The 25,037-nt window shown below is 49.2% G+C and overlaps 1 protein-coding gene across 1 annotated transcript; it reads right to left on the minus strand.

Annotated features, from left to right (window-relative positions):
* Nucleotides 1–5,166: 5,166 nt before the first annotated feature.
* LOC309355054 (uncharacterized protein) lies at nt 5,167–14,212 on the minus strand. The gene is made up of 4 exons (XM_081885480.1): nt 14,051–14,212; nt 8,848–9,862; nt 7,699–7,900; nt 5,167–6,467 (listed from the first exon to the last, which is right to left on the minus strand). The coding sequence occupies exons 2-4, from the start codon at nt 9,670–9,672 to the stop codon at nt 5,818–5,820; spliced, it is 1,677 nt and encodes a 558-aa protein (XP_081741606.1). The 5' UTR covers nt 9,673–9,862; nt 14,051–14,212; the 3' UTR covers nt 5,167–5,817.
* Between the last annotated feature and the right edge of the window lie 10,825 nt (nt 14,213–25,037).

Raw genomic sequence — 25,037 nt, forward strand, 5'->3', positions numbered from 1 at the left:
AGGGACCGAGCAACGGGAGCTCACCCCGTCACGGGGATTCGAACCGCTGACCTTCTGATAGGCAAGTCCTAGGCTCTGTGGTTTAACCCACAGCGCCACACACGTCTCTCTTATAAATTATAGGCATCTTCAAATATCCTAAGAGCTGTCACAGGGAAAATTGAGCAATTTATCTGTAGAAGCTTCCTGTTGGTACTAGGCTGCTTTTTCTTTTCCTAGAGATCTACCCAAAGAATCTTGTCCCACCACTTGCTGGAACCAGCACCAAATATTGAACAAGGAAGAGCATCCGATTCATACCCACATTGCCAAACTCCCCAAATGTAACATATTGCAGGTGGGGCTGAGAATCTAGTTCAGCCTACTGAAAAATATGCACGACTGAAGTGTTCGTGCCAGACATAATAAGTTTATGGGAATAAACATAGGAACAGACTCAGAACAACTTGCAAGGTCAAAAGAAAGAACGTAACACTTACCCAATCTGTAGTTCAGCCCAGTCTAATTGGTGAAGTTAAATTTATAGGAGAACCAAGCTGGATGTTTAGAAATACATTTCAAGGCTCCTGAACTGGGGCCCAGTTCCAAACTGGACCATTTCCTACCAATCCTGAAATAAGGAAGAATATTTATGTTGTTGATTTGCCTATGTTTGAGTGATTCAATTAGGATTCCAGGGGAAATGGTCCAGTTTGGAACTGGCTCCCAGTTCAGTACCCTATAAATATATTCCTATGAATCCTGTCTGGGTCTCCCACATTTTTAACCATACCAGTTACACTAGGCTACAGATTGGGCAAGTGTTATTCTTTCTTTTGATGTTCCAAGTGATTGTTTGGAGTCTTCTTCTCCTCTGTTTATTCCCATAAACCTATTTATGGGAAAGTGTTGCATGAATGCAGCGATGCACGGCATAAAAAGGGCTCCTCGGTCTCCGACGGCACCGAAGAGGTTGAAGTGCAAGGATGGTGCTGAGTGGAGTCAACCAGAGCCACGTGCAGCCCGTTTGGGCCGAGATCCCGTCCCTTCCTGAGAACATCAGCGCGGGGGAAAGGTAAGCCCGCCCCGTCGGGCAGGGACCGAGGCCATAGCCTGGCCCTTCTCTTTTCTCTCGTTTCCCGCAAGCTGACCTTCTTCTCCCCCTCCTCACGTAGAGCCCTCTCCTTGGAGGAGGAGATCAACAGGATAATCTTGAGCATCAACCTGAACATATTCCTACTCACAGTCCCTCATTTTCAACAGGGCGATTCTAAGAAAGAATTGAAAGGCTCGCAGAATTAGCCTCATCCCACCGGCTCATCCTCACCAGCAAAGAGCTCTTTAACCCCTTCTGTAACTCCAGAGTGTGAACAGCAAGCAAAGGCCTCTTGGCTCCCGTTTACTATCAGGGCACCTGCTGGGATACGAAAAAGGGAAGGGCATTGCCACACTTTGCCAGGACGCTGTCTACTGCCTATAGAGCCAGGCTGGCAACCTGCCTCTGGTATCATGAAAGCAAAATGCAAGCACTCTTACTGTCCCTCTTTACCAGGGGCTGTTCCTATTTCCTGGTCCCCATCAATGTCGCTGTTATCGTTGGCATCTGCTCGTCTCAAGACACAAATAAATCACTGCCTCCACTTTGCCGCTCGCTTTTCGCATTTCAAAGCTATTCAAACAGGGAAGCAGCCTGCATGTCTGGGGTGCTGTAGGGCAGGGATGGAGAACCTGTGGAACCCCCCTGACTTCCTTGGACTCCAACTCCCATCAGCCTCAGGCAGCATGGCCAGTGGAGTGGGGTGAGGGGAACTGGGAGTCACAAGGATCAGGGAGGGAAAAGAGGTTTCTTTCTTTTTAACTTGTTCTTCAACAGTCCAGCATGAGGAAAGAGCAGTGAGGTGACCAAAGATGAGTATGATAGTACATTGTTGGGGGGGGGGGTGAAGGGAAAAAGGGGTCTCCAAAAGGTCCCCTCCGAAATGAGTGAATGGGCAGTAACATGGCAAGTGCAATGTAACAAATGTAACCAAGCCTAAAAAGGAACGGTTGAGGGATTGGGGAAGTTTAGCTTATAAATTATAAAGGTAAAGGAACCCCTGACCCGTGACCGACTCTGGGGTTGCGGCACTCATCTCGCTTTATTGGCCGAGGGAGCCAACGTACAGCTTCTGGCTGTACCTTCCCGCCCGAGTGGTACCAATTTATCTACTTGCACTTTGACATACTTTTGAACTGCTAGGTTGGCAGGAGCTGGGGCAGAGCAATGGGAGCTCACTCCGTTGCGGGGATTTGAACCGCCGACCTTCTGATCAGCAAGTCCTAGGCTCTGTGGTTTAACCCACAGCGCCAAACCGCGTCCCTCTTATAAATTATAAAGGTAAAGGGGTCCCTGACCAATAGGTCCAGTCGTGACCGACTCTGAGGTTGCAGCGCTCATCTCGCTTTATTAGCTGAAGGAGCTGGCGTACAGCTTCCAGGTCATGTGGCCAGCATGACTAAGTCGCTTCTGGCGAACCAGAGCAGCACTTGTACTTTGTGCTTTCGAACTGCTAGGTTGGCAGGAGCAGGGACTGAGCAATGTGAGCTCACTCTGTTGCGGGGATACGAACCGCTGACATTCTGATAGGCAAGTCCTAAGCTCTGTGGTTTAACCCACAGTGCCACCTACGTCCCATAAATTATAGGCATCTTCAAATATCCCAAGAGCTGTCACATGGAAAACTGAGCAATTTCTCTTAAGAAGCTTCCTGTTGGGGCTGGGCTGCTGTTTCTTTTCCTAGAGATCCACCCAAAGAATCTTGTCCCACCGTTTGCTGGACCCAGCACCAAATATTGAACAATGAAGAGCATCTGACTCCTACCCACATTGCCAAACTCCCCAAATGTAACATATTGCGGGTGGGGCTGAGAATCTAGTTCAGCCTTCTGAAAAATATGCATGACTGAAGTGTTCATGCAAGACATAAGAAGTTTATGGAATAAACATAGGAACAGACTCAAAACTACTTGCAAGGTCAAAAGAAAGAACGTAACACTTACCCAATCTGTAGTTCAGCCCAGTCTAATTGGTGATGTTAAATATATGGGAGAACCAAGCTGGATGTTTAGAAATACATTTCAAGGCTCCTGAACTGGGGCCCAGTTCCAAACTGGACCATTTCCTACCAATCCTGAAATAAGGAAGAATATTATAGTACCCTATAAATATATTCCTAATAATCCTTTCTGGGTCTCCCACATATTTAACGTTACCGGTTACACTAGGCTATAGATTGGGCAAGTGTTATTCTTTCCTTTGATGTTGCAAGTTATTGTTTGGAGTCTTCTTCTCTCTTTATTCCCATAAACCTATTTATGGGAAAGTCTTGCATGAATGCAGCGATGCACGGCATAAAAAGGGCTGCCCCTGATCCGACGGCACCAAAGAGGTTGAAGTGCAAGGATGGTGCTGAGCGGAGTCAACCAGAGCCACGTGCAGCCGATTTGGGCCGAGATCCCGTCCCTTTCGGAGAACATCAGCGCGGGGGTCAGGTAAGCCCGCCCTGTCGGGCAGGGACCCTCTCCCGATGACAAGGCCATTGCCCAACCCTTCTCCTCTTTACTCTCCTTTCCCGCAAGCTGACCTTATTCTCCCCCTCCTCCCGTAGCACCCGCCCCTTCAGGGAGCCCGTCTGCCGCCTCGACGTGGAGATCATCCTCCGCGGCCTCAGCTACCTGAGCTCCGTGGTTGTCTACAACCTGCTCAGGGAGCATTTGAACTCTACGGTGAGTCTCTCTCCCTCCCCGTCACTTGGGTTCCTCTTTCGCCCCTTCGCGCCGCTCCGTCCTCTCCGTCTAACGCTCCTGCCTTCGCTTCTCCCGCAGCTGCCGAGCCCAGACATTCAGGTGGTAATGGACGTCAACGTCTAGGTTCCTAGATAACAGCGTCATCGTCTCCATCGACAGCCGCCCGTCATGCTGACCTCCAAGTACCAGAGAAGCTAGGCCAAAGCAGCAGCCGGCGCCCTCCACAGAAGTGCCGCCTGGACGTGGCAGCCTCGACCACGTCCCTCCCCCAGCCCCAATAAACCTGCTTTTAGCTTTCACTGCTCTCCTGGAGTCTCCTTAGGACACATATATTTTGTTTTTTAAAAGGGGAGGACTCAAAAATTCTGCATGAAGAGAAAATGAAGCCTGGGCCGAGTATGGTTGGTGCAAATCAAAACATATTTGCATATATTTGGGTGTGGAGGGGTTTGAATAAATTGCATAAATGAGGGAAGAGCAGAGCACTCACTGACTAGCTGGGTGTTGGCTGGAAGAGGAGAGAAGCAAGGAGGCCATACGAGAATTTTTTAAAGTATCATATTGTCCCAAGCCTTGCCTATCATGTAGAGTTGACAGAATGTGGACTAGAACAGTGTTTCCCAAACATGGGTCTCCTGCTTCGGATGAACCACAACTCCCATCATCCCTAGCAAGCAGGACAAGTGGTCAGGAGTGATGGGAACTGTAGTCCAAAAACAGCTGGATACCCAGGTTTGGAAGATACTATACTAGAATCATGAATGGGAATTGTGGGCTTTCTGAGTGGGCTTTGCAGCACTCTGAAGATGGCAGTAACTCAAGAGGTTTCAGGAAGAGATTTTTGGAGTTTCCCTTTTCCTCCCTCTTGTGGCCCTTCATACTCACAGTCCCTCATTTTCAACAGGGCGATGCTAAGAAAGGACTGAAGGGCTGGCAGCATTGGCCTCATCCCACTGGCTCATTCTCACCAGCAAAGGGCTCTTTCTGTAACCCCAGAGTGTGAACAGCAAGCAGAGGCCTTGGCAGGGATGCTTTCCTTACGCACGTCACCTGTTCAGACTCCAATTTACATGTGTTTTGACTCACACAAGGGAGCTCACAAACGAGCCAAGCAAGTTAATAGCTTTGGAAAATCCTCTGTTGCACAGAACATGAAGAGCCCTTTGCTACATTGGAGGAAAAGGCCAAGGTGTGCAAGTAGCAAGGGATGGCAGAGGGGAAACGCTGAGGGCCAGATGGAAAGCCTGTGGGGCCCTTTGAATGTCAGCTGCCAATCCCAAGCATTTGAGGCAGGGGAGAGCTCCTGTTACCAGAACGTCCAGACACCCAGATTCTCAGTGCCGTCATTGTCACCTCCTCTTTGTGTACTTCCGTACCAGTGAAACCCTGTGTTGACAACTCTCCTGTTTATCAAAGCTGTAATTTCCACCACCACCCAGAAAAAAAACAAAGTACCAGAGCAGCTTCCCCAAGAGGGATCTCCACTGTTCTGAAGTTTCCCCGCTTCCCCAAATACAGAATGGACCGTCTTCTCTAAAAAATACATTGCTTTTGTTTTGCTACAAAGGTATGATCTTGGCATACGGAAATACAGGCTGTGTTATGTAACAATAAACCTGTCTAGAGGACTAGAAGATCTATCGCCTTTCCTATAAAAAAGAGAAAGAGAGAGAGAGAGAGAGAGAGAGAGAGAGAGAAGAGACATTCAGCTGGTGCCACCACAATGTTATCGGTTCAAGAAGCCAAGCCAAGCAAGACTGGGCATCTTCTTGGACCGCTCAGTCTGGTTGTGCTGTGGAGCTTCTGGCGAGACACAAAATGGGATCCGGAAACCAGCCACACTGTCCCTCCCACTTTGCACGTAAATAGAATTCATTCTAACTAAGCCATCCCTGACAGATAATGATCTGCAGACGTCAAGCTGAAGGGACACCAGTCATCTGGCCCATAACGGCACCAAACTTGGCGGTGAGCACAGTCCATGCTTTGGCCCCCGGCGAACTCTCGGCGCAGGGCAATTCGGGTTTCCTTCCGTCGGGGAAAGATCTTCCGCTAAGTCGTGTGGGTTCTCCGATGCCGAACGAGGTGCGAGTTCTGCCCAAACTTCTTCCCGCACTCGGGGCATTTGTACGGTCTCTCTCCCGTGTGGGTGATCTGGTGGCGGATGAGGTCGGAGCTCCAGCGGAACTTCTTGCCGCACTGGCTGCACCCGTAAGGGCGTTCCCTGGCGTGGGACGCTCGGTGCCTGGTCAGCTCCGAGCTCTGGTAAAAGCTCCGGCTGCACTGGGCGCAGCGGAAGGGTCTTTCCGAGGCGTGGGTCCTCTGGTGCCGGGTCAGCTGGGAGGTGTGGCCGAAGCACTTGCCGCACTGGGGGCACTGGTGGGGCTTTTCCCCCGTGTGGATTCTCTGGTGGGTGAGCAGGTGCGAGTTGCGGCTGAATGTTTTCCCGCATTCTGAGCACCGGTGGAGGGGCTTTCCTGCCGGGTGGGAGGCTCCGCTGGGGACGGGGCGCGCAGCCGGATTCTCTCCTGTTTCACCGCACCTCTCTTCGCGAGGCTGGCTGGCTCTCTCGCCGCCATGGTTTTCAGCCGCCACGTTCTCCTGGGAATTCCCGGACGGAAACGCCCTGGGAGGCTCCACTTCTATGGCACCTCCTTGCAGAGGGTTCTCCTCTCGGCTCCCGTTTACCATCAGGGCACCTGCTGGAATAAGAAAAAGAGAAGGGCATTGCCACACTTTGCCAGGACGCTGTCTGCCGCCTACAGAGCCAGGCTGGCAACCTGTCTCTGGCATCGTGAAAGCAAAATGCAAGCACTCTTACTGTCCCTCTTTATTAGGGGCTGTTCCTATTTCCTGGTCCCCATAAATGTTGCTGTTATCATTGGCATCTGTTTGTCTCGAGACACAAATAAATTGCTGCCCCTGCTTCGCCTCTCGCTTTTCGCATTTCAGGGACGTCAAGCTGAAATGCTCTTTGTGCACAGCTACTAGCATGGCTGTTCTTCAGAATTCACCCTCCCTCATCTGGGATCTAGAAATTAAATCACCACACAAAGTAATGGGTGCATCTTGTCTGCAGTGCCAAATGAGTGGAAACCACAGGGAAGCGGGCTAAGCCTTCGGAGGAACGTAAAAGCTATTCAAACAGCGAAGCGGCCTGCATTTCTGGGGTGCTGTAGGGCAGGGATGGAGAACCTGTGGAACCCCCCGGACTTCCTTGGACTCAAACTCCCATCAGCCTCAGGCAGCATGGCCAGTGGTGAGGGGAACTGGGAGTCCAGCATCACCCACAAGGCCCAAGGTTTCCCCCACCCTGTTTGCACCCTGCATTGCAGATCACTCTCCCTAGTCACACCCTCTTCTGGTCCTGCTTTGCACCCTTCCCTGAGTGATTTTGGACTGGCTAGTGTGTGTCCTTGACCTCTGCTAAGGCCTCTTCCTAGGCTAGATGGGAGGATGGTGTGTGGTGCGTGTGTACACAAACAGATTACTGCACAAAGGTAAAAAAATATTATTAATATTATTAATTTATTTATACCCATTTTCCCCTGATTGCTGTTCTGCCCAATTCGGCCACTCTCTTCACCCACCAATGGCATGCAGCCCTCAAAAGGTTGTCCAGAAGGTACGGTGGCACTCAGGCTAAAAAAGTTTCCCCATCGCTAATACAGACTCCACATGTTTATGAGCCAGACTATAGGTGGGTTGCCTGCATGCCTGCTTTCTGGTGCTGATGAGAGCCACAGTCCAAAACATCTGGAGGGCACCAGGCTGGCCTGTGTTTTATGAGAAAGGCAAGTAAAAACTGAAACAAACCAAGAGGACTGGGTCCAGCAACCTTCAGTCTCTGGGCATAGGAAAACATCCCCAGAACCTCCCATTGCACCCAAAGCCCCCTCCATTAAAACCAGGGGCTCCTCCTGTATTTCTCACCTGTTTCCTGAAGTCCTCGGGGCTCCTGTTTGGGGATGCAGGGCATCTTGAGAGCAGGGATGAGGGGAGGCTGGTTTAGTGTTACTTCTGTCGAGGATAAGCAGTCGAGATGGGGCAGCAGTTGGGCAGGAGGTTCCCATGGCGCTCCGGGCAGAATCATCTCTTGCGGGCTTACCTGCTCCACTTTGACCCGTACTGTAACCTGGCCATGAGGGACAACAACATGCCATTAGGAAGGAAACGGCCTCCTTCAAGCCCCCCCCATCACCTTTAAAGTATAGGAAGAAAGAAACTGTGACCCTCCAGCTATCACTAGACCAGCTCCCATCACTCCTGACTCTTGGACACTGGTGGGAGTTGTCGTAGGGGCACAGCTTTCTCTCCTTTTGCTTTATTTAGCTTTTTCTCGCAAGGAAAATGCTTCAGTCCTCTGCTCATTTAGGTTGGCCTTTTCTGTACCTTTCCAGCTCCGCAATACCCTTCTGAGAGCAAGTGAACACCAGCCTGCACATTCCCCTTCTCAATTGTCTTCCCTTGTTATCCTTCAAATATTTTAGACCAGGTATGGATCACCTCCTGCCCTCCAGATGCTGCCCATCTCCCACAATTCCTGGTCACTGTTAATGCTTCCTGGGGCAGATGGGAGTTGTAGTTCCAGCAACATATGTAGGGCCAATGGTTCTTTTAAATCCGTGGTTCCCAATGTGGGGCACACACACCACAGGGGGGCAATTTGAGAACAAGTTATTAACAGTTAATGGCCTTTTAGGCTTCCTCCACATGAATAGGAGTTCACTTTTTGAATAATAAGAATTATATGTCATGGGGATTTGAGAGATGCTTAGGTGGGGCATGGCCAAAAAAAGGTTGGGAACCTTTTAGACAGTACACCCCTTGGGGCAGGGACTTGTCTCTATTTATGTGAAGCACTGAACACTTGGTTAAGGGTTTTATACAGAAACGCCTTGATGGATTCTGGAGAAAACTTCTGGAGGTGTCGTTGGGGGAACTAGGATGCTATGGGGACTGTGGCTGGAGGCTCCATCATCATCATCATCATCATTATTATTATACCACCCTTCATTGGAGGATCTCAGGGTGGTCCACAAAATAAAACCTCTCTGTCACCATGACGTAAAGCATCCTCACCTGCTGCTCCCACATGCCTGCCTCTCGCCGTCCCATCTGGTAGCCTTCCACTAGTGCCACCGCCTGGGCACACGTCTCTGGGCCTCGCTCCCACACCCAGTTCTGGATCTCCTGGGGCAAGATGGTCAGGAACTGCTCCAGGATCAGCAGCTCCAGGATCTGCTCCTTAGTGCGGCTCTCGGGCTTCAGCCAGCGGCGACAGAGCTCCCTCAGCCTCCGGCAAGCCTCCCGAGGGCCTTCCGAGTCCTGGTAGCGGAACTGCCGGAAGCGCTGGCGCTGCATCTCCACGCTGGGCCCGGCCTCCCCTCGCAGGCCAGAGGACTTCGACTTCCTGTGGTCACCCCGGCTGCTCCTGGCGTCCAGGCCGTTGTGGGGCGGCTGGCCTTTCCCGCTGAGGGCCGGCATGAGGCGGGTCACCCAGTCACCCCTCGGCCACTGGCAGGTTTCGGCCGCCCGCTCAAAGGATGACAGGTAGGCCTCGATGTCGTCCACGGGCGCCAGCTCGGGGAGCTGGAGGTTCCCCCAGGCAGGCGGTGGGGGCGGCACTGCCACAGGGGTCTGCACCATCTCCTGGCACTGAACCTCCCACAGCTGCGGGATGGGGTCGCTTCTCACCTGAGGAGGGGTTGCCCACCTCAGTAAATCGCTAATGGTGCCAGCCTGGACGACGAGGGGGGCCTTTCCTGCGGCGTCCCATTCCCACCCTGCTTCGGGGCATGGCGGACCAGGCTCCTCCATCTTCACCCGCGGCGGCAGCGTGTCTTCTAACGGGTACAAAAAATGGAGGCCCAGTGCCGGAGGAGGCACTTCCTGTGTGGCGGCCATTTTCCCTCCAACCTTCCCCTCAGCAAAAAGGAGGAATCCCCTGGCCGGTGCCAACTGGGGCCAGTCAGAAGAGGCTGTTGAGACAATCCACACGTCTCCGTGAGCCGGACAAGGGTGATAAGGGCTGACAGCCCGCAAATGTTACCTTAACGCCGGCAAAGTGATGATGCGGCAGCAAAAGGACTCCTCCCTGAAACATAAAGTCAAAACACCACTGAAAATTAGGCTTGTAAGGAACGGGATCGACCCCAAAGCTGCCGAGAACTGTCTCCGCCCCTGTTGCATTGGGTCAGTAGGAGTTTGGAATTCAATTAGTGCCTATGTCCTTTTAAATATTTCTATGACCTTTTACATGTGTTTGTGGGAGGGGGAGTTATCACTTTGTTTTACCTATTTATTTTGTGCTTCAATCCTGTATTTTTATCTTGCAAACCAACCTGAGATCTTTGGATGAAGGGCAGCATATAAATTTAATAAATAATAAATAATAATAAAGAAAATGGGGCCTACAGCAAAATGCTGCAGTGCTGAGTGCTGCTTTTCAGGATTCTAGATACTCTGTGCCATTCCTTCTGCCCCCAAACCTCTACCCCAACTCAGTCAGGATCCTAAAGCCCCTTTCCCCCCCTAATTTTTTTTTTTTTTTTACTTCTACAAACTTTGGGGTCTCTCCCCCCGCCCCGAGCCTGGTGACCTCTTCTTCTTGCGCATTTTGGTCACATAAACATCAGCACTCACAGCCTGGAGATAAAACGTAGACAGAACACCAGGCATTGATAGACCCTCCCTTCCTCCAGAAATGTATCTAATCCTCTTTTAAAGCCACCCAGGTTGGAGGCCATCACTCCATCTTATGGCAGGGAAGACCATACACCAGCAATCCCCAAACTTACCCCCAGCCCTGGACCACTTGCAAATTGCCAAGAGTCTCGAAGGGCAGATCACTTAATGATTTTTCTGCTGGCTGTAGCAACTGTAATGCACTGTGCTAGATGCTGTACGATTCTTAAAAACTGTGTTTCTATTGCTTCTTTTATTTCATACCTATTTTATTGCAGTGCAACCCGAATTCCACAGAACTCAACTTGTAATACAATGTAAGAAACGCAAGAAGCAATAAAAATACAGTTTGAAAATATTCAAGGCAATGACTCACTGCACTGCCTCCCATTTCTGACCACAAATCCACAGCCATGCCACAGACCAGAGTTTGGGAACCCCTGCTGTAGATGAAGAACCCACTGCATGAAAAAGTGCTTCCTTTTATCCTACCAGTGTCTGCTGCCAATGGATTTCTTTTGAGAAAACCTGAGTTTTATCTTCATGTGGGGAGGGGAAGGAATTTCTAGCTATCCATTTTTTCCACACTGAATGAGAGCACCCTTCTTAGGAACACGGGGCAAGTGGTAGTTCTCTCCTCAAAGCTAGGGCACAGCAAAAACTAGTGATAGGGCAGGATAATGCAGTACTTTGCCTCTGAGGATCAAAGCACTACTGTTTTAAAACGTTCCAGGTGTAACCGTGCCCTGGAATGCACATTTCTGCACAATTACTTGCTCTCTCGCGGCCGACAGGTCATCTACAGAGCCTCTGAGCCAAAGAGAATAATATACTGACACTTTATTTAAAAAGATAAAGAGCACGTGAATTGCCTTCCTGGGCCAGACCAAAGGTCCCTTTAGTTCAGCATTCTGAAAGTGCCTGGCCAGATGGGAGGGGCCTCAGCTCATGTGCTTTGTCTGCAGAATGTCCCAGGTTCAATCCTCAGGATCTCCAGTGAAGCAGGAAACACAAATGATCTCTGCCTAAGACCACTACTACTTGGGAGTAAAAGAGTACTGGGCTAGGCAGACCTTGCCTGACCTAAGGGTGGCATGGTAGCTCAGAGTAGAAAGGTCCCAAGTTCAATTCCTAGCATAGTGGGTTTCTTGTTATTTTAAGGATAATGATCATTGAGTAGGTGATGGGTGGGGGGCGGGGGGAGGCAATACTTCTTTCTGCCCTGGAGAGCTGCTACCAGTTGGAGTAGCAAGTCCTGCGTTAGATTAGCATCTAGTCTGACCTGGTCTAAGGCAGCCTCCTAGGATTTTTAAGGGTCCACAAGCCAATGGAAAGCCAGCAGTCTTCACAGCATTCCAAGAAGATGAATGACAGAAGCTCATCAGGCATCTTTTTGCCAGTCCTGTCACTCCAGGGGGCAGGACTAGAACCAAGAGGTGGAAATTGCAAAGAAGCAGCTAAACAGGAGGAGAGACATCCTAACAGCGAGAGATGCTTAGTTCTGGGAAAATGTCCCTAGGGAGAAAGTGGGCTCTCCTTCACTGCGGATTCTGCACTAAGAAGGGGGTTTGGACTAGTTAGCCTCTCAGGGACCCTCCAACTCCATAATTCTGTGGTTCCTGCATCTAATAATCACTTCCATTGGATAACTCCATGTGGCACGACTCAAATGTGCCCATTCAGAGCACCAAACCACTGTGAGCTGCCTGGTACCAATTCTTAGGGATTCTTTGACAAGGTTCGTCCACTAAGACAATGGGAAGTCTGGGAATCATGCGCCAGAATCCCTTGCAAGGTTTCAGAGGATGCTGGGGCGCGTGTGAAGCACTTGGGTTATGCACACATCTGGGCCACACCTCCCAAGTAATGTGCTGCCTCCCAGCTGCCCCAAGAAACCGTTTGGGATGTTTGCAGAACACAGAAAAAGCCCTGCTGCATAAGACCAAAGGCCCATCTTGCTTCCTATTGTGCCATAAGAATGGAAGAAAAGCCCTGTAGGATCAGGTCGAAGTCCCATCTAGTTCAGCCTCCTGTTTTCACATTGGCCAGACAGATGCCTTTGGGAAATCCACAAGCAGAATCTGAACCCAATGCTCTCATTTAGCTTACAATGAACTGGGCCTATGCTCCATTCATTTTTTCTTTTCCTAATCTCTTTTTAAAGACATCTAAGCAAGAAGCAGCAAAATACATATGTTAAGTGCGTGCCTCAAGTAAAGTACTTTTTTGTGGCAGGTCAGTCTGGAATCTCCTGCCAATATATTTCATCAGATGAACCTTGAGCTATAGTGCTATGGGAGGGGATGTGGGAGAATGGACTTCTCACCATGCACCAAGAATGAACTGATTCAATCCACAGGCAAGAAGCAATTCTGGTGATGTTTAAACACACAGCCAGGGTGTGTCAGGGAGATCCACACCCCCTCCCCATGGACACACCACAAAAGTCCCTTGTAAGAGTTCACAAGCGCGTATGGACCAATGCATATCTGCATGTCATGCACAACATATGCCATACTGCTAACGTATAGGGCAGTCCTTTGGAGTTGAGCACCCATGGATCAGCCACACATAATCCTACCACTGGATGGGATGATGGAGTGAATTCTACCCCTCACCCCCAATACGCCCCTAAAATGTAACAATGGAGCTATGTTCCTTGACTCGCATCCCCTCGCCTTTCTTTGTTGCCATCCCATTTCGCCAAGCATGTGGGAGACCCGCTTAGGAGGCTAGCTTGAGCCTATAAAACTCACTCTCCCTGAGATCCCAAGGAATTCAGACTCTCAGGATTCTCCCGTGGCTGTTCCAGGAAAAAGTCTCCTGAGGACCAAGAAGTCCTGGCCCTGGCACATCAGATTCCCACTTACATTTCCCTGCAAATAAATCCAAGAGTCCTGGCTCCCAGCCCTAATTCTAAGAAGTTTTATCTCTTCCTTTTTATAAGAGTGCTGCTTCTAATCTTCCACGCTCTGTCGCCCTAAGGCAGGGATGGAGAATCGGCAGGGCCTCCAGAGGTTGCTGGGACCGGGACGCCCATCCCCCTTGACCACAGGCCATTTTGGCTGTGGAGCTGGAGCCCCACAACATCTTGGGCGGAGGGCGCAGGTTCTTTCCCTTGCCCTCGAAGAGCACCGAGGAGCCCAGCCTCGCACCTCCCTTCCTAAGGAAACCCAGCAGTCCTGCTCCTAATCTGCGAGAACTATAGCCGGTCCCGCTCCCAGAAGTCCTGGATCCGGCCTCTGAAAAGAACCCAGGAGTCCTACCTCCACCTTCCCGCCGCCCCCCCCCCAACACCCCGATCTTAGGAAGCCTGGTGGAGCCCAACCCCAAATGCGAGAACTAACGGGACCCGGGCGAGTACCGGAGCCTCCTCCTCCTCCTTCCCTCGGGAGGACCCAGGCGTCCTGGTGCCGCCAAAGCCCCGGGACCTGCGAAAGGGAATCCCGGCTCCCGCTTCCTGCAAGACCCCCTCCTCCCCGAAGGGACCCAGGAGTCCCGGCTCCAGCTCCGCCCTTTGTTCCGTCCCCCGCCCTCGCCCCGCGCTCCGCTCGCCGGCTGTGCGCTTCTTGGCGCGCCCCGGGCCCGGCTCCGCTACCTGGGCCGGGGCGCCTCCCGCGCGGCGCTGGCTCTCGCTCTCTCAGGGCTCCGGAGGCGGCGGCGGCGGCGTCTCCGCCTCGAGTCCCGCGGCGCCCATCGCGCGCTGCCCGGCCCTGCCTTGCCCTGCCCGCGCGCCGCGCCAGCCCCGCTCGCCTCGCTTCGCCCTGCCCTGGAGGTGGCCGCCAGGTTGGTTCCCGGGCTGCGCCGGAGAGGCTGGGGTTAGTCCCCCCTCCGCAGGGCGGGCACTGGCTGCGATCTCTGTCAGTCACCGCCGAAAGGAAGGGGAAGCCGGCTTGGGACAGCCCCTCGCCCAAAGCGGCAGGGAGGGCGGGCCGGCGAGGGAGGGAGAGAGGGAGGCAGGCCGGGCAGGGCCGCCTTTGCCACGATTGCTCCGCGCTGCAGGCGCCGCGGCCGGGATTGCGCGCAGCCGGGTCGAGCAGGGCGCAGCAGACGCGCCTTTCTTCCCGTTCGATTTCTTGACTTTAATAATAATAATAATAATAATAATAATAATAATAATAATAATAATAATAATAAAAACAACGCACCGAAATAGGGGTCGCCGACTTTTTGCTGCTGTTGCTGCATTTTGCGCTGCATAGCTTCTAGGCATGTGCAGAGCGCCTTTCCTTTGAGGAAGGGAACGAGCGCCTGTCTGTTGCGAAACTGCTTCAAAAACGAAGCTGGCGAGTAGGGTCGCTTTATAGCGAATAGTGTTGTTTCAGCCAGGGAGAAGAGGAGGTAAAGGCCTCTTGCCTAAGAGGAGACCCCCCCCCCCAAGGGATGGTCTGCTGCCAGGAGAGGCAGAACTAGGCCAGTCGGATCAATGCTTAATCAACACACTTTTACAAGGCAGCATATGGTTTTTAAGAAACCGCAGTGTCCCTGAGCATGTGTGGAGCAACTTGGGGAGATGAGTTGACTTGGAAACATATGCACCAAGTTATGTGGTGGAATATGGTTTCAAAAACTGCCTCATCTTGATTTATTCCGAGAATGGCTTTCAATTTACATAAAGGTTCACGGTGGCTCACGTAAAATGAAACAAGCACACAACCCACTCCAAATCCATGCATAAGTCAAGTAGAGGCGACTCTCAACTTAAGTGGGGGTTATGTTCTAGGTATGGTACATAAAGCTAGAATTGTGTGTAGTGACTACAGTACACTGCATTGGGTGCAATGGTTGGTGGGATTGTCGAAGTTTCCCTACCCAGGATGCCCACAGCCCCTTTTTAATTCCACCGCCCAGCCCATAAAGCAGATCGTGCTCAAGTTAAATGTGTGAAAGTTGCAAGTTACCTGCATGCCAATCCCAACCAACAGACTGAAAAGGCAACATTTTGCAGGCAATGTACGTAGTCAAAAGACTATCCATAATAACCGTTCATCAAAGGCCTTTGTAGATCAACTTGTGTTATTAACCTAGAGCAGTATTCAGTCAAGGCTACATCTGCACTATACATTTAAAGCCCATTTCCAAAGTGGTTTAAGAATCAGTCCTCCTTCCCAGGGCGCTCTAGGTCTGTGAGGGCAAAGGGGTCTCCTAACAACTCAATGTAGACTTCTCAGGTTTCTTTGGGGGAAAGCCATAACTTTAAAAAGTGCTAGGATTATAGTGTGAATTTCTTGTAACATATATGTGGTTTTGACTAACTGCACATTTTTGCAAGAAATCTCCCCTAAATGCAATGCATTTTTGTATGTTATTTTCACTAATATATGCATTTTTATCCCCCTATGTAGGCCTTTTTGTAAACATTGGCAGGTTGGGGGACTGTATCCCAAAATTGGAAGTGGAAATTGGGGAAGATGGCTGTGTTTTTGGTTCTCATGTTAGAAAGCACAGATTTGATAGAATCAGCTTTAACCGTGAACTAAACCGAATTTATCCTCTATCTCTATCTCTAGAGCAGACCTGTTGAAATTAAGGGACCTAACTTAGTCATGCTCATTCATTTCAGTGGGGCTGCTGTGAGTGAAACAGAGCTCAATACTACCCCTGATGCCACAAGGAGATAGCTGAAGGTTGTGAACCGCCCTGAGACCTATGGGTATAGGGTGGTATACAAATTTAATAAATAAATAAAATAGTTAAAAATAAACATTATTTTATTTTGGGGGAGTTTTATCTCCTTAGGGAGAGCTTTCCACAGGCTCTCGGGTGGGGCAGAAAGCCCCCTTTCCCTTTTGAATTCTCCTCTGAATTTTTGGGGAGCAAGGAAGCGGTCAGAATTGGAAACAAAGAAAAGGGAACCAACGTTTTCATCTCTCAATAGCGGGAGGTCTCTTCTCTGTTCCTTCCTCCGTCACATTTGTACAATTTTAGGACGAGTGCCATGGAAGTAGTAGCAAGGGGGAAATCAACCCTTTTATTGCTCTGCAGAAATCATAATCTTTTACAGACATGAGGTCACGTCTGCGGCATTTTCTGCTCACACACCTTTTTGCAGCGAGCCAGCAAGATGAGCTTGGGAAACAATCAAACCGGGTGAACTCTACAGTGCTTATGCTGATTCTCACTTACTGTCATTTCAGATTCAAAACATCCGTCGTTGTTTGCGCCGTCACTGAGCAATTATGCTACAAAAGCAATCCAGTTTTAAATTGGATTCACTCTCCGAGCTTCCTCCAAGAATCACTGCAGATTTGTGGGGGTGTTAAGAGACTTCTCGGTTAGAGATCTCTGGCCTTTTCCAGAAATCTACCAGTATTCCATAAGAGGTGGGTGGTGGGGAGCCATGGTGGTGTTACTTCTGCAGCCATACTGAGCTGGGTTTTAAAACAAATAAATAAAAGGGAATCTACTGTGGGTGCAGTTACATAAACCTGCCGTTAGATGGCACACTGAGCCCGGGCAGCGGAGGGCATCGTGTCCCGCCAAATACAACAAATATTTCCCCCCACCTTCGCATAACTCAAAACCGATTGTTCGTTTGAAGGGCATGAGGGCCTGGGAAGGGCCTAGGCTGCCTTCCAGCCATGTTGTCACATGGCACAGCAGTTGTGTGCATCCTGACGGCATATGCAAGATTTAATCCGGTGCGGCTTTTGGCACACTGCTGCGCGCTTTCTCAAAGCGCCACTGGCGTGTCTGTAAAAGTAACTGGAGAAATAGACGCTGAGTGGCTGGGAGTGGGCCGCAGCCTTCCTAAATGCCTGCAAAGTCCTTTCCCTGTTTAGCCACAGGCCGGTGGCTGGTCTCAAATGCAGAACCCAAAGTGGTAAAGTCTTGTCTGAGGAGCAAATGCCACCAGATTCAACCGGAATGAAGTGCAATTGAACAGGCACAGGGTAACTCTTCAGCAAGTGTGAGGAACGTTTTTCAGACTGAGGGCCACATTCCGCTGTGGGCAACCTTTCAGGGGCCAGAGGCAAAAATGGATGGAGTGATGAATGCAAATTTCATCTTTGCGCAGTACGCTTGTTTCTACACTCACAAATCCAATCTATCCAAGCAATTAGGGCATTAATGGAGGTGAAGAACACATTCAGCTAGGTAAAAGTATTCAAATAAGGTATGAAGTAGGGCTGGGGAAAGCGGGTATGGTTGAGGAAGGCATGTGGTCAGACAGAGAAGCCTGAAGGACTGCATTTGCCCCCTGGGCTCAAAACGCCTTACCTCAGATATTACGGAACAGCTGCATCAGTCAAGTATAGTAGGAACCTTTTAAGTTGTCCCTCCCTGAGGAAAAGATGTGTGCAAGCTTGAGGCTGACAGAAATAAAATGCTGCCAAATGTTGAAATGCAACATTTCACCTTCTGAAATGTATAATTTTTCTTTAGTTCAAACTTTGACCCGAAACTGGGATTACATAAATCGAAATTAAATGGAGAAATATGGTTGAAGAAGTGAGATCTGGCTGAAACCAAACGTTGCCGTGCGGATTCCTCCTTTTCTGTCTTTCAGCCAGTCGTGGTCTCCTCCCTGCCACTCTGTTCCCTTTCCAATTCTTCTCCCACCCCATTTTTAAATGGCAAGATGTGCTACTTCACATCCTTCAAAACGTGGTGCAACAGCCCTTGTGCATTTGGAAGTCCCTCCAATCCATGCCCTGAGAGAGAGCTGAGTTGGTAGTGCAGGAGACCTGGGTGGCTTTAAAAGAGGATTTAGACCAGGTGTCAGCAAGGTTTATCTTGCCTGGGCTGGATTGGACCTGCAGAGATCCCTCTGTGGGCTGGAGTGTGCGTGAGTGTGCGGGCCCGTGATTTTCGGCATCTGCATCGGTACAGACGCAATTTTCGGCACCGTGAAAACGAATCCCTGTGCCGCGCTGCGCCAGTTTAGTGTAGCGCACGAGCAAGCAGCTCAGTTCGGGGGCAGCTCGGGGGACGGTCATATGACGTCCGCAGGCCACTTCCGGCCCATGGGCCTTAGGTTGCTGACCCCTGATTTAGACGAATTTGTGGTGGGTAAGTAATGCTTATCAATGGCTACCAGTCACGGCTGTGTTTCACATCCACAAGTGAGGAGAATGGCTGTTGCTTTCTGTTCCTGCTTGTGGGCTCCCTATAGGCGTCTGGTTGGCCACTGTAAGAATAGGATGCTGGACTAGGTGGCTCTTCTTATGTTCTTATATTAAAATTTCTTTAAAAGTCTGTGATGGGTCCCAGGCATTCTGCTTCTTCTCTTACAGCAGGAATGGGGAACCTGTGACTCTAGATGCTGTTGGACTCCAATTCCCATCAGACGCAGCCAGCAGTGCCAATGGTCAGGGATGATGGAAACTGGAGGTCCACAGGTTCCCCATCCCTGGCTTATACAGGGAAGGGGGCGCCTCTCCTGAGATGATGTTGCCTGTTGAATTGTGAGAGCATCATCTAACAAAAAACAAAGTTTCCCCCCACCTTCTAGTTTTATTCCAACACAAGGCTATCCAGTTTTTCATCACATATACATATACATATTGTCCAGTAGCACCTTACACATACATACCTGTACATATTGTCCAGTAGCACCTTAGAGACCAACTAAGTTTGTTCTGGGTATAAGCTTTCGTGTGCATGCACACTTCTTCAGCTTCAGCTTCGCAAATGCTTAAACCCAGAACGAAACTTACGGTAGTTGGTCTCTAAGGTGCTACTGGACTATTTATTTATTTAGACTGTGTCAGACCAGCACGGCTACCTACCTGAATCTATAGAGTCCTATACGTATTTAGAGTCTCCTGCTAAGTGCACTCTGGCTTGCTCCCAAGTAAAAGTGCTCATGAGATCATACTGTTAGTGGAGCGAGTGATTAAAAGTCATGCAACTGATCAACCAACAGTGCAATCTTAATCAAGTCAGAAGTTAAATCGCATCGAGGTCAAGGGAGTTTACTCCAAGGAAAGCAGGTTGAGAATTGCAACCTAAGACGAGCTGATACATCTTGATAGTCCCTCTCCTCTGTCTAGACGTTTGTTCCACTTACTTCTCTCCTGCTGAAGGTGTCTGTGAAACCCAAAGGCTTGTACATTTCTGCCCCAGTGTAACCTTCTTATACCATTCTGCAAGGACTTTATGATCTGAAACGAGAAACGATGTATGTACTTTTGTAATTCGAGAAAACCTTAATAAAAACATTTAAAAAAGAAAAAATCCATTCTGCTACACATTTCCAGAGTTGGAATGGAGAAGCAAGGACCACGTGGGGCTCCCAACCGTGCCCCCCCACCCCTAGTGACGATAGTGGGTTTCCTGCCCATTAAACCCCTTCCAGGCCCAGCACCTGGTCCCCAGCTCTCTCGCTGTAGCCCCCCTGCCGTCACTCCCACCCCACTGAGCCCGGGCCTCTCTCCCTTTTCCCCCCAGGCCCTCGTCGTCTTTCACACTTTCTCATTAAGCTGCTGTCTTTCCCGCGTTGCCAATTTCAGCAGGTTGGGGCAGACCGACCGGTTCGCTTGCCAGAAGTAGGGAAGGTGTGGGGCGGCGGCGGGGGGGGGGAGCGGGGCGGGGGCTTCATCCCGGCATTGTTCACCCACCCACGATGCGCGCGGCCCCCCCGGGACAAATTGCACCGGCCTCTACGAGCCCCGCCTTGCGATCCAAACCTGCTTTGCACCCCGAAAAGTTTGCAACTTGACCTCGGGAGATAGACACGCTTGCATCTGGTAGCGGGGAGGTAACGATGACTGATTTATGGGGGGAAGGAAGGAGACGAGAGGAGCTTGCCTTCTCCCAAGCAGCTGTGTAAAAAGGAGGGGGGAGAAATTGAGACGGATTGGCAGCCACCCCCCCCCCATATTTTTAAAAGACATCTCTATTCTTTGAGAATTCCTGCACGATTAAGCCTTTACACGTATGAAATCTCAACCACCTGCCACAGGCCCCCACATGGTTGGAAACTGGGAAGAGATCACCTTAGGATATATTGGGATTAATTCTACATCCAATTTAGATCTTCCCCCCATTGCAGTAAGGACACTATATATTTCTGAGCCTACAATCCTATACTTTTCTGTATTATTTTTTTACCCACACGCTATTGGAATGGTTTGGTGCTTGATGGTTGTACATGGAAGTACTTCAGGCAAACTGGGGGAGGACAAATGATAGCCAAGGATTATTTTCATACTTCCTTACATAGCCCACCTACTTGCCACTCTCCAACACACACTTGCGCAGCATTCATAAGTTTGTTTGTTTTTAAATTAAATCTGGAATGTTATGTACTCATGTTTAAATGATCATAGAGTGAAGGTAGCCCCATATGCCCCATCTCCTGTCTCCCTCCCCTCAATTTTTAAGTAAATAATGGGCCCTGTAGTCTTCTAATTTTTATTTTAGTGCAAAGATTTCTGGACCCCATTTTAGGGCTTACATAAAAAGAGTTGAAACATGATTCCAATAAAATACAATCAGAATTATGGAAAACAACAACAGCAGCAGTTACAGCATTTCAAAAGCCAGCACCCCATTCATATTAATTTAAACAGCAGGCAAGAGCCATTTAAAACCAGCAGTTTTAAACCAACAGCGATATAACACATTTGCAAAGTTCAGCAAGTTAATTAAAAGCAGTTTGGAATGAATGGTTTTTTCATGGCCTGTTTAAAAACCAGCACTGGAAGGGCCTAGGATATGTTCCTTGAGAGTTCTTAGGCTATGTGGACACCACCAAAAAGGTCCTCTCTCTAATGCCCAGCCACCTAATTGATCAAAGCCTGGGTGTTAAGTTGTGGGTGAACATATCAGACGACACAGCGATTCTCCAAACAGCTCTTGTTTATTCACAGGTCAGAACAGAACTGAACTGAACGGTTCAGCCAGCCTGCTTATATAGAGCTCCAGTACAACGTAACTGTAACAACTTTCTGTAACTATCCAATCACTGAATGTCACTTTCGATTCCTTATTTGCATATGTGGACCTGAACTATCTACAGTATCCCCCTGCTGGCCCAGGGTGAGAACTTCAGTACATAACACCGCAGTGGCGTAGCGTGGGGGGGTGCAGGGGGGGCCGGCCGCACCGGCCGCAACATCTGGGGGTTAGGGGGTGCAAATCCACGGGTTAGGGGGCGCAAATTACTTGCCTTGCCCCGGGTGCTGACAACCCACGCTACGCCACTGTAACACCGGGTATGTTCATATGGGTGTATGAAATAACTTTGGCCCTAAAACATTTTAGGCTGAAATGAACAGCAGATCCCTAAAACAGCAGCAAAGAGAGCCATAATGAAAGATAAGTGTGGCAGCCCATCTCTACTCTTCTGTCTTCTTCATCTTCTTCTTCTTCTTCTCCTCCCCCCGCCCCCCCCCCCGGTCTGACTGGGTTGCACTAGCCACTCTAGGTGGCTTCCAACAAACTATTTAAAATACGGTAATATAAAAACACAGTGATACATAAAAACACAGTGATACATTCAAACATAAAAAGTTCCTTATACAGGGCTGCCTTCAAACATTGATCCACAGTCCCCAGATCACCATTCCATTCACACATTAAGGTCTGCTTAAAATAAGCATCTTCATTGCTTGATGACTGTGAGAGCCAGTGGTGAGAGCATGTGTGAAAAGGACCGCCATGGGTTTAATGCTTCTGGATCACCTCAGCCACAATGATTTTCAACAGGTCTATTCACACATTCTGCCACTCACCAAGTGGAAACAAATATCTATCTATAATCTATCTATCTATCTATCTATCTATCTATCTATCTATCATCTATCTATCTATCATCTATCTATCATCTATCTATCATCTATCTATCATCTATCTATCATCTATCTATCTATCTATCTATATCTATCATCATCTATCTATCTATCTATCTATCTATCATCTATCTATCTATCCATCTATCTATCATCTATCTATCTATCATCTATCTATCTATCTATCTATCTATCTATCATCTATCTATCTATCATCTATCTATCTATCTATATCTATCTATCATCTATCTATCTATCTATCTATCTATCTATCTATCTATCTATCTATCATCTATCTATCTATCTATCATCTATCTATCTATCATCTATCTATCTATATCTATCTATATCTATCTAATCTATCTATCATCTATCTATCTATCTATCTATCTATCTATCATCTATCTATCTATCTATCTATCTAATCTATCTATCATCTATCTATCTGTCATCACACAAGTATACATCTATATGCACATGTGCGAATCCCCTGAACAAGTATTAGAATCTATGCTTCTTCACCCATAATAAAGGATCGGGGTAACCGTACCCTTTTTACAACTCCTTAGCAAGCCTTGTTTGTGCGAATGTCAGACTGGTAAACAAGGGTAATGATTAAATTAAAATACAATTCATTTGAGGAATGTGACTCAGGCTTGTTGCTATAACAGCACCTAAACAGCACTCCAGGATTTGTGTTTGTTTATGTGTGTGTTTGTGCCAGAGAGAGAGACTCCGAATAACTTAATGCAGATTAACACCATAACACTTTTGAGCACGCTGTCATGCTCAAAGCCTGGAAAGTTCTTTGGGGTTGTTGTTGTTTTATATAAGAAGTGGTGTCTCTTCCCATCTGCTCATTTCAGCCATTTTTTTTTTTTTTTGCAACGAATTGCCCTCCTTCTTGTCCTCTTGACTGCCTCTGCATTCACAGTTCCTAAGCGCTTTCTGCGCTTAGGTTATCTTTAACCAGCAGTCGAGGGGCCTGTGAGCGACGGCAGTCAATCTGGAGTAGCAGCAGCAGCGAGGGGAGGGCGATCTTGTCTATGTGGCGTGGGAGTAATGCTGTCGGAAATCAGGGACATCCGCCGCGTGCAGGGAGGAGCACACCGCAGCGCAGCCGGCTGCCAGTGCCAAAGCGAACTCCCTCAGCGAGGCCTCCTCCTTGCCTCCCTCCCTGGCTGTGGTAGCAGGGCCAGCCAGGGGCATCTGGGCCTGCCTGGAGCAGGCTGAGGTGGAGCCGGAGGGCCCATGGCCGCCTGCTTCTCCTGCCTCGCCCATGTGGCTGCGTTCCCACCCCTGCGGCCCAGCCCCTGGATTTCATCCCCTCACTCCCCAGTAATGTCAAACAGTTGTCTGTGGTCGGAAAAGGCTGTTTTTAACCAACAATTTGGAAAACTCGTGAGCGTGTTCAAGGAGTGTGATGGAGCAGAGGGAGCAGCTGGGAAGGTTATGGGATGTGGAGGTGGCTCTCTCTCATACACACACAGAGAACACATTTGTCACCATTATCCCCTCGCGCACACACCAGCACAAAAATATACCACCCATTGCTGGACATGGTTAACAATAACCTGCCCAAGCCCTGCCTATTTTTAACTAGCAAACAGGTTGTGGATGCGACAAGCTTCTGTTTATCAGGAGGCTACTGAGAGTGCTTTTCCGCCTCTGCAAGTCTCTTGCAAGATTTACAAGCCTCCTCATAGGACCTGACACCATCTTCTTTGTCCAAAGCTGTGCAGGACCCTATTTGAGGAAAGTTGTATCTGACGCAGGCAGGGCTGGGCCCACGATATCCTGCAGCCTAAGGTGAAAGACAAAATGGGACCCCCACTGCTCCCTGTGCGATAGCTGACTGGATTGGCATTTCTAAAGAATCTGGTTTTTACTTTTTGAAATATGGCAATACTATGCACATCTGGTGCCTGAGGCAGTCGCCTCCCTCTGCCTAATGATAGGGCTGGCTGTGCTGAGGGAGAGGCCCGCAGGGGCAGAGATGGCTGCTGTGGCACCAAGGGCCTTCTTCTCCCTCTCTCACTAGCCTTCCTGCGAGGAACATTGAGATATGTTAAAGCAGATCTGTGGCACATTCTTTCCCTCAAAGAATTCTGGGCACTGTAGTTCACAGAGTTACAATTCTCAGCAACGCTTTACAAACAACAGAACCCAGAATTCTCTGAGGGAGGAAATGTGCTTTGAATGTGCTTTAAAAGTATACTGTAGTATGTTCACAGCCTTCATCTCTTCACAGGGTCCCTGTCAGTGGTCGCACTGTGTTCCTGCTGGAGGGCCACCTTCTGCAGGACAGATGGATGCACTCTGCAAACAGCCCATGTTCACAGATCTACTATTCCCAGCATCCTTAAACTACAGTTTTCAGTCTTCTCTGGAGAGGATGTATTGCACTTTAAATATTCTTTAAATGCATAGTGTTTATGCAGCACAAGAAAATGAAATTGAGGAGTGGAATGTAGTTTCAGGCTGCGTGTACACCATACATTTAAATGTATACATTAAAGTGCATTACTTCTCCCAAAGAATACTGGGAACTGTAGTTCCCAGAGCTACAATTCCCAACACCCTTAGCAAACTACAGTTCCTGATTTTCTTTGTATGTATGTGTCATGTGGTTTAAATGTACAGTATGCATGCAGCCAAATAATTTTGGAGTGTGGGGCACTTAGGCCAAATGTCCTTAGTGCTTTCTCCATTCCTGAGCTGCTCCTTCTTTGCATTGTTCCCACTGCTCATATATTTCCCCCTTTCCCTCTGCGCCCAGCCTGCATCAGGCAGGAGAACAAGACAAGGATTTTTGATCCTCAAATTTTTATAGATATGTCTCGTGGC

The sequence above is a fragment of the Podarcis melisellensis genome (genome assembly GCF_964234715.1).
Source record: "Podarcis melisellensis genome assembly, chromosome: 13".
Taxonomy (NCBI): Eukaryota; Metazoa; Chordata; class Lepidosauria; order Squamata; family Lacertidae; genus Podarcis; species Podarcis melisellensis.